The sequence below is a fragment of the Silene latifolia genome, chromosome 3 (assembly GCF_048544455.1).
Source record: "Silene latifolia isolate original U9 population chromosome 3, ASM4854445v1, whole genome shotgun sequence".
NCBI classification, from domain to species: domain Eukaryota; kingdom Viridiplantae; phylum Streptophyta; class Magnoliopsida; order Caryophyllales; family Caryophyllaceae; genus Silene; species Silene latifolia.
In genome coordinates, this window is record NC_133528.1 from 144,410,837 (window position 1) to 144,425,035 (window position 14,199).

General features: G+C 36.2%; 3 protein-coding genes across 3 annotated transcripts; all 3 read left to right on the forward strand.

Moving 5' to 3' along the window:
• The first annotated feature begins 1,934 nt into the window (after positions 1-1,934).
• On the forward strand, positions 1,935-2,492 carry LOC141649870 (uncharacterized). The gene has a single exon (XM_074458542.1). It carries the CDS (start codon positions 1,935-1,937, stop codon positions 2,490-2,492), a length of 558 nt encoding a protein of 185 aa, XP_074314643.1.
• A 1,389-nt stretch (positions 2,493-3,881) lies between these two features.
• On the forward strand, positions 3,882-6,692 carry LOC141649871 (uncharacterized). Its single transcript, XM_074458543.1, has 2 exons — positions 3,882-4,313; positions 4,635-6,692. The coding sequence occupies exons 1-2, from the start codon at positions 3,882-3,884 to the stop codon at positions 6,690-6,692; spliced, it is 2,490 nt and encodes an 829-aa protein (XP_074314644.1).
• An 883-nt stretch (positions 6,693-7,575) lies between these two features.
• Positions 7,576-9,680, forward strand: LOC141646393 (uncharacterized). The gene is made up of 2 exons (XM_074454296.1): positions 7,576-7,843; positions 8,358-9,680. The coding sequence occupies exons 1-2, from the start codon at positions 7,664-7,666 to the stop codon at positions 9,441-9,443; spliced, it is 1,266 nt and encodes a 421-aa protein (XP_074310397.1). The 5' UTR covers positions 7,576-7,663; the 3' UTR covers positions 9,444-9,680.
• The last annotated feature ends 4,519 nt before the right edge of the window (positions 9,681-14,199 follow it).

Genomic DNA, 14,199 nt, shown 5'->3' on the forward strand with positions numbered 1-14,199 from the left:
TTGTAACGAATGTGTTGAATAGATGTTATCAGAAAATAACAACAATGAAAATGACTAGAGGTGTCATTTTTTACCCTGAAAATGATGTGAACAATAATGGTAACATGTTATCAGAAAATAACAACATTTTATTGTAAAATGATGACATGTTACCCGTCTTATTTCAGACCAAAAACAATGGTTTTAAGAAAAACGGACCCTTTCCTTTATACTTTGTGAGAAAACTCCGTTCCCATTTTCACCAACTCCTTGCTTTCTTTCATGGCCGTAGCCCCTCGGTGAAGAACGTGCAACTACGATTTTGTCATTCTTAACATACTGATTTTTACCAAAAGAAATTATCACCAAACTAGATGTACACTCAAATATCGCGATTTTATGAAATTCACAATAGAGCAAATGCCATTACTAGAATCTAAATAATACGGAGTAAATCGAGCGATGATGATGATGAACGTACTTCAAAAGAATGTTGAACTTTTTGTGTAAATATTACGGAGTAGATAACTTATTTTTGAAAAATAATAGAAAGTATAATTTAAATTGAACTTTTTTTTTTAAAATTAATCGATAAAAATTTACACATTTATCCCTAATGCTCGGGCAAATTCGGAAATTATTTATATTTTTAATTTGTTTTCCATTTAATTTAGTAGAGTAAGGCTCCATTTGGCAAAGCGTTTCATGTATCTGATTTGGTCAAAGTAGCTTATTTGACCAAAATTTTAGATACCTTGTTTTTTGTTGTAAGTGTTTGACAGTAGCTTATTTAACCAAATAAGCTACCTGAAATGAAATGTTACCTAGAGTAGCATTTGAGATTTCAGGTACCTGATTCGTTTTGATTTTCCGTTTTTACCCCTTAAATTTATACTATTAAATAATTATCATATTTTTTTGAGTAAAAGATCAATTTCATTAATAATAATAATATGTCATACAAAGGTGAGAGGGGACATGGGTTTCCGTGATTTTGAAAATTTCAATTTGGCGCTGTTAGCGAAGCAGGCATGACGGTTAATTTGTGATGATGGGAGCTTGATGGTGCGGGTTTTGAAGGGTAAGTACTTTCCGAATGGCACGTTTATGGATGCGCCAATAGGGAACAATCCGAGCTATACATGGAGGAGTATTTGTGAGGCAAAGTGTGTTATGGGATTGGGCTTAAGGAAAAGAGTGGGTAATGGAGTTGATACGCGGGTTTGGTTGGATCCGTGGATACCCAATACTTCTTCTAGATGTGTTGTCTCGCCACAAGGGGATAATGATCTTGAGATGAAAGTAGCAGAGCTTATGGTGGTGGGTGAGTCACGGTGGGATCGGGAGAAGGTGGAGGCGGTTTTTCTGCCTTTTGAGGTGGAAAGGATTTTGAGTATCCGTCTGAGTGAGCATTCTAGGGAGGATAGCTGGTGTTGGGATAAGGCGAAGGATGGGGAGTACTCGGTGAAGGAGGGGTATCGTTTGTTAGCAGCAGATGAGGGCGGGGAGGGGGAGCAGTCGGATAGTTCGATGGGAGGTTGGTTGTGGAAGGCGTTATGGGCTGCCCCGGTTTTACCGCGTATTAAAGCTTTTATGTGGCAGCTGTGTAACAATGCATTGCCGGTCAAAGCTAATATAGCAACACGTTTGAGAGGGGTGGATGGCTCGTGTCCTCGGTGTCATTTTGAAGCTAAGTCTTGTGTCCATGTCTTGAGGGATTGTGGGTGGAATGATGATGTATGGGAAGGTGTCGGCTTAGATGTGCAAGGAACGGTTGGTGGCGGGAATGTTAGGGAGTGGGTGGAGCTGTTAATCCGTGATATGAGGGAGAAGGAAAGTGTGATGTTTATGACTACTTGTTGGGTGATATGGGAGCAGCGGAATAAGATGGTTTTTGATGGACGTGGGTGGAGTTGTGAGGCTATAGTCCGAAGAGTAATGGTATAAGCTGGGAGATGCAATGTTGTCAAGAGGATGAAGCGGGGGCAGCGAGGGAGAGGGGGACGTGTGGTCGGTCTTTTGGCGGGTGGGTGAGGCCGGGTGCAGGTGTATGGAAGATTGATGTCGATGTGGGCGTTAAGGAGGGTCTGGGAGTGGGGATGGGGGCGGTTTGCCGAGATGAGCAAGGGGGAGTGGCGTGGGCGGTAGCAGTTAAGGAGGAGGGTGGTCGGGATGTGGCAAAGGCGGAAGCAGAAGCTGTGTACCTTGGTCTCAAAGAAGCAAGACGTCTGGGTTTGCGGAATATTATTATTGAGAGTGACTGTCTTAATGTGGTCACTGATTTGCAGAAGAATAAAAAGGGTCGGAGTGATATTTGCCTGATATACGACGATATTTTTAGAATTAGTTTGTTTTTTGAGTCTGTTGTTTTTACATATACTAGTAGATTGTCTAATAGGTTGGCACACGAAGTGGTTCACGCTATTCTGTGGTCCATAGGTAGGCGTTTTTGGACAGATGATTTACCTCTGTTTTTTGTTAACATTGCGGTCCTGGATTTGAGTAATATATGATAACCGGTAAGGGTTTCGCTCAAAAAAAAAAAAAAATATGTCATACAAGAATTGCAACAAAAATTAAAATTAACTGAATACAAATTTGGAAAACACGAGCAAGACAAACCCTTCTTAAAACTAAGATCGTTATTAGATAAAAGCGCTTCTGCACACCACCCTCTAAAATACCGTTGTTTCTTCATACAGCCAACTGCGAGGGGATCCATAGATCTGATAATAAAGTTTTGAAGGAGATGAATCTTGTCCGATCTCACAAATTATAGGCAATAATCCAATATCCATTGCAGCACCATATGACTACATATAAGACCATTGATCTTCCACATAATTCTTGAACCTCTCAAATAGAGGGATGAATCTCACAGAAGATGAGGACAAAACTCACACAAAGGTGAGGACAAATCTCCAATAAAGGAGAGGCAAGAGTTATTTGCATATAATTAATAGATATTTGGTAAGAAAAACAGAAAAATTGGGGCTTACCTCCACCAAATTTGGTAGACGGTAGCCCCTAATTGATGAACTTGAAGATTAGGGTTAGGGTTTTTAGAGGTTTTAGAGAGAGATTTTTTTAGAGAGATAGGGGAATGATAACTTTAAATAATTATCATATCCTTTTGCGTCATTTCATTAAAATCAATTACCTTTTCAGTTAGTTTGTCAAACATTTTTTTTTATATGATCACCTACCTTATCAGTTCCTAATTTCTAGCTACCTTATCAATTACCTTTTCAGGTTTCAGTTAACATTTTAGTTTTCACCTACTTTTTCAGATAGTTTTACCAAACAGAGTATAAGAGCATCCACATTGAAGAGGATGATACATCCTCTTAGCACTATCTCTCTTCAATGTGGAACCAATTTGGACAACCTCTTTGAAAGAGGAAGAGGAAGACATCCTCTATTTTTAGAGGAAGTTAATCCTAGGCCCTTGTGGCCATTCTCCCATAAAGTTAGACCATGTGGATTATAATTTATGTTTATAAATTTATCAACTATTATAAAAATAATTAAAATATAAAAGAGGAAGAAGAGATGATCCTCTTTGATGTGGGGAAAAAATGGAAGAAAAGTTAGAAGAAGGATGGTGATAGTGGAAAATGAGGTGTCAAAAAAGTAGAGGGAAAAGAGGAAATAAGAGGAAGAGAAGATACTCTTCAATGTGCATGCTTTAAGCGCGTAGTTAGTTCCTTACCTAAATTAATGTACCACTTATTAAGCAAATGTTTTCTACAAGTAAGCAAAAATAATATCTTCAAATAATATTTTGTTAGTTCTTTTTTGTTAATATCCTCAAGCATGTCAAACGGGTGGTAGCACAGGATGCGGGAGACAGATTAGGTAGACCTTTCACAGCTAAAGAGGTTCGGGGAGCTGTTTTTCAAATGGGGGCTTTTAAAGCTCCGGGTCCGGATGGTATACCAGCTTGTTTCTACCAAAAATGTTGGTCGCTGATTAAAGGTGAGTTTACCAAGGCGGTGCTATCCATTTTAAAGTCTGGTAGGGTTTTACGGGAGGCTAATAGAACCTTTATTACTCTTATTCTAAAAACTGATACGCCGGAAGGGGTTTCGGATTATCGTCCTATAAGCCTGTGTAATGTGATAATGCGAGTTGTTACCAAATGTATTGCAAATCGGATGGCAAAGGTTATGGGTTCCTTGATAAGTGAATCACAAAATGCATTTCTGCCGGGTAGAGGCATTAGTGATAATATCTTAGTGGCGCATGAAGCGATTCATAATATTTCGAGGTTTCAAATGGGTAAACATGGAAGATGTGCTTTTAAAGCGGATATGAGTAAAGCTTATGATAGGGTAAGATGAGATTTTCTGGAATCGGTATTACTAAAGTTTGGCTTTCCTCAGAAGTTGGTAAGGCTCATTATGAATTGTGTTACAACAGTAAGTTATGAAATTCTTTTTAATGGAAAGCCATTACCTCAATTTCGACCGTTGTGTGGATTAAGACAAGGAGACCCGCTGTCACCATATCTATTCATCCTATGCATGGAGGTACTTGCGGCGAATATTGACGATGCCCACGATTTGGGACGGATTCATGGCTTTCAACTATGCAGGGGTGTAAGACCAATAACACACCTGTTTTTTGCTGATGACTCGATTTTCTTTTTCAAGGATAAGGGTAGAACGGCTGAAAATCTCATGTGCCTTATTAATGAATATTGTACGGCTTCAGGACAAAAAATAAACCCGACAAAATCAGGTATCATCTTCAGCCCGAACACTACTTTAGCTAAGGCTCAGAACATTTTGAAGGTCTTTCGGATTAGGGCCAACAAAGGAATTGGGAAGTACCTTGGAATTCCGGCAGAGTTTCAGGAATCGAAAAAAGGTATTTTTAATGCTTTAGTGGAGCATACTACAAAACGCATCTCGTCATGGAATGAAATTTTATTATCACCAGCGGGAAGACTTACTCTAATTTCATCAGTCCTATCAAACCTCTCAAATTACTTTCTATCGGTTTTCAAGATTCCGGTAAGTGTGTCAAAAAAGATTAATTCTCTTCTGGCACAATTTTGGTGGACGGGATGTAAACTAGGGAAGAATATTCACTGGTGTAGTAAAAATTTCCCGAGTTTTCCTAAATGCGCTAGAGGACTTGGGATACGGAATGTGGCGTGTTTGAATCAAGCTCTGTTGGCCAAGCATGGTTGGAGGCTAGTTTCGGGAGACACCTCCCTGTTTAGCAAGATCTTTCGGCACAAATTGTTTGGCACAAACACTTTTTCTCACAGCAGTGTGCACAACAAGGGAACTGGTGCGTCATGGGGTGTCCCCAGCACCCTTCATGGGTTCCATCTGATTAGGGAGCACATTGGTTGGAAGCCAGGGCGAAACTCAAGTCTAAACGTATGGTTATCTCGGTGGGTTGGGGGTGTATGCCCCGAACCAAGAGACTGCTGGTTAGGTGTCAATGATGTCCAATTGGCTAATCTACAAGTGAGACATCTTTTACTGCCAAATGATGGATGGAATGAACCCTATATCCGGACACTTTTCAAGGAGGATTATACGGAAAAGATTTTGGCAATTCCTTTTCGCAACTTGCGAGAGGTGGATGAGGTTTTTTGGCCTTACACAAGGGATGGGGTTTACACAGTTATGAGTGGCTACGGGCTGATCTTTGATGAGTACATGTGTAGGCATGGTTCACAGAAAGATAAAGCTAGGATGGGAGATCGGGGAAAGGTTTTTTGCAGGAAACAACTATGGCATCTCCCAATCCCTAATATATGGAAAATCCTGATCTGGAGGATTTTACCGAACACACTTCCCGTGGGAATGGAATTTAAGAAGCGAGATCTGGACATGAGTGTCACTTGTGGAATGTGCGGGACAAACCAAGGACAATTGGAAACAGTTGAGCACATCTTTCGAGATTGTGCTATCGCAGGTAGGATTTGGGCGGGATCGGACTTAGGTATTAGGGTGGAAAATGCAGGGTCACTCAGCATCATTGATTGGATTATTGACTGGGTCAGCTACCTAGCTGGTGGGGAGGAAGGAAAGAAGCGGGTGATAATGTTCATGGCAGTGATGTGGGGTATGTGGAATTTACGCAACAGGGTTAAGTTTGATGGAATGACCTTGAATTCGCAGGTTATATCGGGGTTTTTGTTTACCCTGATTAAAGAAAAAGCTAATATCCTCATTGATCACGTTGATGGTGCTCGACTCAGGACTAATCCAAGAGGGGTTGATGATGTTGTCCTAGACACTATGCAATCTGCGATTAAGGATGGCTTCCCTTTCCAGATGATAGGTAACCCGGACCAATGTGATATTATCCGCGTTAAAGTGGAAGCTAGTTGGAACCGGAACTATGCGGAGGCGTTCAGATGGGTGGCTTACGATTGGACGGGTCGGGAGTTGAAACGTCGACAGGTGCGATCTCGAGCGGAATCAGCACTGCAAGCGGAAGCGATGAGAGTGCGAGACGTTCTCATTTGGGCATCTTTGGGGGGACATCTTCATTTGCAGATCTCGACTGATTGCTTACAGCTTATCTATGAGCTTGCAGGGGTGGATAAGGCTGATCATCTAATCGTGGCTCTTTTAGAAGATATGCGGAGCCTTTCTAGCGTTTTTCATTGTTTATCTTTTACTTTTATTCCAAGATATCTTAATATCTTAGCGCATGGCCTGACTCAACAGGCCATGAGACTGTAGAACTTTTCCTTTACGGCTGTAAAAAAAAAAATATTTTTCTAAAATAAATATATTTAACAAATATTAATAAAATACTTTTATTAAGATTTGCTTACTGCATAGGAGGGAGTACTTATTTAGTGGAGTAGCTACGGTAATATTTATTATTTAAAAAAGAGAAGTAAAAATGAAAACTAAATAAATATCACACGATTATATAAATATCATAAAATACAATTTAGATCCAAGATAACTGAATTCCAAAAATAAGATTAATGAAATGTTAAAAAAAAAACAAAAAATAAGAAATCAAAACTTCCTTAAAAAGAAGTAAACGAGATTGGCCAAACACATAAAAGTTAGAAAAAAATTCTCAAAAAGTTAAAAATCCATATTTTTACCCTTAAAAAAGAAAAGAAATACTCTGTACCAATTTGGTGCTTTACTTTTGAAAAATATTTTTAGAAAATTAATTTGAAAAACCAAAACTCTTTTTAAGAAGCGAGACCAATCATGCTCTAAGTAAACAAAACCGGTAGGTCTTATGAGAGACTGTATAATAGGGAAAAAGGAAATTTAGTGAGTCTCACACCCCATCATCTGAGAGGTCTCTCCGGAGTTTTTGTGAAACAAAACTAACTATATTTTGAAAATGACTAATCTACCCTTACTCTACCCAACTAAATGGAAACAAAAAAGTTATTACGTGTCGACTTCTTATTGGGTGTATGATGCAAAATAAAGCTTAGAGGCATATGGGTATGAAAATCCTACACACAAAGCACAAATAAGATTATACATCCAGTTGTATAACATATACAACTGGTTGTATAGTCTATGAATTGCACACAAAGGGTTAGGGGTAGTCTTTTGTTTCCCGTGCTTTTAAGAATCTAATAACAACTAGGAGAGTCGCAGAATATATAAATTCAAAGTTCGTTTGTCAATAACAAAAATCAACAAAAAAAATAAAACTAACGAGAAAGACGAAGATGAAGAAGTTAAATCCTTGTATTTTTAAGAGCGTCTCTTTTTTTCTTGCGTTGGTGTTTTTGGTGGCTACTTCCAAGCTCTGGTTTCCTTTACTCAACCATAATCGCGTCACGGTTCTATCATCGACGATTATCTTATGTATCGTTTACCTTATCTACGATCTCATTGTTAATCACCCGGTATGTCCATTCATACATCTTTATCGCTTCTATTCAACTAATTATTTACGTTTGATTAAAGTACTCGTCACAGAGAATATTCAACTAATTATTTACGTATGGTTAAAATACCCGTAACTAAGAATAAATTAAAGACGTAAGTAATTAATTGGATCACCATGAACTATTTAGTTTTCTAGGGTTATGTTTTGGTAAAAATCTACCGAGTTATTAATTAATAACTCGTAGATTTTTACCAAAACAGGTTATAACCTGTTTTTGTGAGAAATCAAAATTTTGACTTATCATTACTTTTAGTTACGAGTTTAGAAAGCTGTGATTTTCTTTATTCAACTTAAAATTAATAACTCGTAGATTTTTACCAAAACAGGTTATAACCCGTTTTTTGTGAAAAATCAAAATTTTGACTTATCATTACTTTTATTTACGAGTTTAGAAAGCCGTGATTTTCTTGATTCAAGCGGAATATTTCGTAAGATGGTGTATATTAAGTTATATTATTATCATCTTACAGCATATCAAGGAGAATAATAATCAAATTCGAACCAAAACTATGGATAGGAGTGCCGGCGACTTAGGTATGGTCAACACGGTGGTCAGAGAGGGTCCTCAGGGTGGTCAAAGGGGTAGTGAGTTCGGCCTACGGAGGAGACAAGCGTTTGGAGAAACAGAGAGAATAAATAATACATACGAATTTATTCAAGAGCTACGCAAACTTGCTGACAAAATGAAGGAAGAACAAAAGGGATCAAGAATTACAGAGGAGATTGTGGAAGAAGTTTGTATGCGTGAACTCGCTCGTGTACACAAAGAAAACAAAGATTCAGTAGCGATGTCTGTTCTCAATCATGTACTAAAAGCAAACAAAGAATTAATTTTACAAAAGGCGAACAGAGAATTAGTAGGGAAGTTGGAAGAAGTTGGAAAGGGTAAGAGAATCGCGGTTGAGAGCAAAATTAAGTTCATGGACGCAGCGAAGAAGGTATCGTGTTTTGATAATGTAGAAAAAGCAAATAAAGAATTAGTAGCGAAGTTGGAAGTAGCTGAAAAGGATAAGAAAATAGCGGTTGAGAGCAAGATTAAGCTCATGAAAATTCTCGACGAGGAAAGGAAGAAGGTATGGTGTCTTGATCATGTACAAAAAGTAAACAAAGAATTAGTAGCGAAGTTGGAAAAAGTTGAAAAGGATAAGAAAATCGCGGTTGAGAGTAGAATTGAGCTTATGAAAATTCTCGACGAGGAAAAGAAGAAGGTATCGCGTCTTGAAAAGAAGTGTGTGGATCTTGAGAAGGGTTTTGAGGAGGTAAACAAGAAGATGTTAAGCTTAATTGACCTAATCGAGAATAGGAAAGACGGTTTTGGGAGTATAATGAAGGTATTCGAGAAGGAAAGGGATAAGTGCAAGATGTTAAGTGATTTAATCGAGTGTAAGCGGTTGGAGAAGGCGGAAGGGATAGAGGCCCACGGCGTGGAAAATAAGCTTGAAACTGATATACCCGTTGATGAAAATACATATGGGTTTGAGGATGTTATGCTTGAAAGTGAAGATGATATTGTCTATGTCGATTCTGACGGTTTTGAAGAAGTAGAAAATTTCTAAGTGTCATAGACACATGGTTAGCTTAGTTTACTACTCATCGCTCTGTTCCAGTCAATAGTTTATACTTATTTTATTTCCCCCTCCCAAAATAAAATAAAGTGTATGTAAAATATTTATCGGGACAGAGAAAGTATGCAGCTCGTTTTGATTAGGACTTATTATTTTAGTTTTTTCATTATTACCAATAATTATTGTTACGAACGTATTACAGTGTAAGATATATACTAACAATCTTTTGGAAAGAATGTCTCTAAAACGATCTTATTCTATAAATTGTGTAATGTGAATGGTGGAGTTTAGTGTTTGTTTTTTAATGATCAAGCTAAATCATGAAATCCGAGAAGAGACTTTAGTCGAGTTTTATTTTAAAGAATATGAGTTTTTATATAAAGTTTTTGAGCTCGTTTCTGCTCTCATATGTATTTTTCATCAACATGGAAAACACAAAAATTCAAGGGTTCACCATAGAATTTCCCAAAAATGATTATATAGCATACAAATTTTAAATACTCATAAAAAATACACGTAAAAACAATTACTAGGGGAGTATAATGTAATACATTCGATGCATAATCTTTTTTTTGGAAACCATCTGATGTACTACATCAGATGTATAATCCACTTACTGTTAATTTAACTATGAGCAAGTCAACAACCAAGAGACTCGCATAAAATAAATTCAAAGATTTTTATAACAAAAGAACAAAAAAAAAAAACCTAACTTAAAGATAAACTTAAATAAATTCTTCTATTTTTAAGAGTTTTTATTTTTATTTTTCAACATTCATTGGAGTTTTTGGTGGTTACTTTCGAGTTCTCGTTTATTGCACTCAACAATAACCGTGTTGCGGTTCTATCATGACGACTATCGTATGTATTTGTTGCCTAATCTACGATCGCATTGTTAATTAGGTATGTGCATTCATGTCGGAGTAGCATCTTAACTATATCGTTTATCGTACAAAGTACTCCATCCATTCAACTACTCGTAATTATTTATGTTTGATTAAAATACTCATCGAAAAAGAATAAAAGTTGAATGAGAGATTGTATTATTGTTATGTCGGAGTTTGATTAGAATTCTTATACCGTTAGTAGATTTATATAATACTCCGATCGATCGCTACTAGAAAACCGTTAGTAGATTTCTTATACGATTTTTAGTTTTCTACCAAATATCTCGTAAGACAGTGTATTTTAATTCGTGTTATGTGTATTTTTAGTAAGCGGCAGGATTCAATTTGCTCTTAACGATTGGGGATTCATAGGGTACTCTAGCGAATCATGTAATCTTAGGTGATTTATCGATAATTAATTTATATGTTATCATCTTACAAGTTATCAAGGAGAACAATCGTGTTGTTCGAACCAAAAATATGGACAGACAATCGTTGCTAGAGAAATCGGAGAAACCGAAGACATTTGAAGAAGTACGCAGAAAAGGAGGGTAGCTTCGCCTGATAGATGAACCATCCCAACCAAAACCTTAAGGTGATGGTTGAGGTCCAACTATTATAAATATTACTATTACGCTCCCTCGCTCAAATGCCCGTTGGGCTTGAAGAGTGGTTAGTTGTGCACCGGCGGCTCCCCCGTATCGTGTGCTAGGTTTCCACTTCGAGTTTTTGAGGAGTTTTTAAGGTTGCCAGGATTTGAACCCGTGACCTTCGGTCACACTGGCTCTGATACCATGATAGATGAACCATCTCAACCAAAACCTTAAGGTGATGGTTGAGGCCCAACTATTATAAATATTACTATTATCGCCGACTTAGTTGAACAGAGAAGTGGGAACTGAGGCGGGGTGCCCTTAACCTTCAATTAGAAGCCTGCCCTTATTAGGAAAGGGAGGGGGATAATTGGGAAGATAGATTTTAACCTAAGGGATTAATTAGACCATCACTAGGATACCATAAGAGTGGATTCTAGTTGTGACCTAGGATACCGATTGTGAACCCGGGAGGGAGGTTATCAGAAATACTTGTATTGACCACGAACCCGAGAGGGAGGTGGGAGATACCTTGAGGCGTTTTCCTCTTAAACCGATTGTTTGACAGGTAGTCAAGGAGACTTATGAGTGTGAATGAAACTTGTATCGGTGATGTAATCAAGCTCTGGGAGATACTTGAGGCGTTTTCCTCTTAAAATTGCATGCCTAAATAGTAAAAGTGTAATTCTGTTATTAGTGAAAAGAATTGTAGTAACATTGGATATATTAAATAATATGATAGTTCACTCATTTGAATAGTCAAATTAACAATATTGGCCGCGAACGGGAGTAGTGAAAGTAATATAACTAAAAACGGGAGTGGTGAAATTATCAATATTAATGCGGCAGTAGTGAAAGTAACAATAGTTACGTATCAATAATTACGATACAAGTAGTGAAACTAACGGTAGTAATAATGAATGTAGTAAAAGTAACACTACTAACAGCAAAAGAAAATATATATGAACAATTAGCTAACCAATCGATTTAAGTAATAGCGGGAGTAGTGAATTTGTCTTATAATTTATTTCATCACAATTTTAAGATATGTCATAGAAAAATATACAAATGATAAATTTATGTGTTATACTGTTATACAACTTTAAAGTAATTTTATTTAATTGAAAATAAATTTTAATGCTAAATAGACCAATACTAAATAGACCAATCACAATTTTATTATTTAATTGAAAATAAATTTTAATGGTATATAGACCAATACTAAATAGACCAATCACAATTTTATTATTATATCATAATTTATTTCATCACAATTTTAAGATATCTATTTTAATGCTAAATAGACCAATCACAATTTTAAAGTCTCACTAGTTTTAAACCCGAGCAAAAAAATGCACGGGTCATGATAACATGCGCTATTATTGGACACAAGACTCAGGAACATATAAATGAGCGTTATTAAATGTGAATGTCCTGATAATATAAGTAAGTCTATAATTGAAAATTCGACATACGTATAATTTAATTAACTTTTTTTCATTCTAATGAGATAATACGGTTTTCATCATTAATGTACATATAATTTAGGAAAAAAGGACGGTTTTAGCAATAAATGAACAACTTTTTTTACAAAAGTGCAGTATGAGACCGTCTTACACTATAATTTATGATATATAAATACATAAATCAACTCTTTCTAAGAATTTTACCCTACTTCATATTACCTATACCCCGCAGCCGCCCTCTTCCTCTCACAATTACTAACCGACTTTTCATCTTGCTTCTTTTCTTTGACTATCTCCATCTCAAAAATTATCCATCCTAATGTTATCCCCTTACTACCTATAACTAGTTTTGTGACCCGTGCAATGCACGGATCATATCTGTTTAATGTTGAAATATTTTTACCTCATGTGAAAAAATGTATAGTATTTTAGTTAAGGTCACCACTCTGGACGCGTGTTTGTAAACAGTACATTTAGAAAACAATCTAATCGTAAAGGTGTTTCATGGGACTACCCACGATAAGTCAAAGCGATCGCAAATGAGCCCATATACAAGCACTTGCTATTTCATTATGATAAAATGACATGCTTAAAAATGTCCGTTTAAAAAAAAATGACTTATCAAATATAATCAGAACTCAAATATATATTAAAGTAATTATTTTTAAATTCGTAAATACTCATTTGTGACGAATAGTATCCGTCACAAAATTGTGACAGGTCAAATAAAACCCGAGTGAATAGATAAAGACCAATAATTTGTAACTCCCTAGACACTCTATTTTTGTCTTATCTACCTCTATGGGAGATATTTGACCCGTCACAAACTTGTGACGAATATACCCGTTACAAGAATAACTAAACTGAATTAGTTCATTGCTGATCTCTCCAATTAATTGTTAATCGCTACTTTTCACATGTATTTGCTTGGTTCGTTGTTTTACAAGTTAGTCTCTGAAAATTATAAACATTAAATTAATTACACTCAGATTCAAGCAATCAATCTCAATATTTTACATTATGTGTGACTTCTAATGTTCTTTTTTTATTACTCTCTTAGTTAATGCCTTTTGTCATTCTATGATTCCAACCATTCCCCCCTCCTTGTTCAAAAATCAAACCATTTATTACCTACAGAGTATCTTTTTCCCTACACATTCTCTTCAACTATGGTATACTAACAAATGAGTAGGCTAAAGTTGACATGTCTATATTATTCTAGTATCCAAACAAATGGTTAAGGTTGATTTATATTAGCTTGTACTGTTGTAATGGTTATATCATTCTAGATGTATATTGTACTCATATTTGATGAATAACGATTGAGGTCCTCCCTTATTTTTGGTGATTTTAAAGTACTGCCTCCATTTCATTTTATTGTGCTTCTTTTTTCCAAAATTTATTCCATTTTAATTTTCCTCTTTTTATATTTGCTATGTGAAAAACGGGTAGACTATCATTATTACGCCTAATCTTTTAACTACCACATAATATTGTCTCTCATTCTTCATGGTTAAAGGGGTATAGAGTTGCGATCTTACCCACATTTCTTCAATTTTCCCAATATGAGAAGTGGAACCATAAAAGTGAAATTGCGGGAGTACGATATTTGATATACGCAAACACTTAAATGTATTAATTCTATCCGGACTTATTAAAAACACTTCACCAATTAGATATTATAGACATTGGGTCCTTTAATTGTCGTTTACGAAATAAGTTGTACAATAAAAATGACAAATAATAAATAAAGTTTAAAAAAGAGTGAACGGATAACAAAATATGACACTTGCTAGTTAGT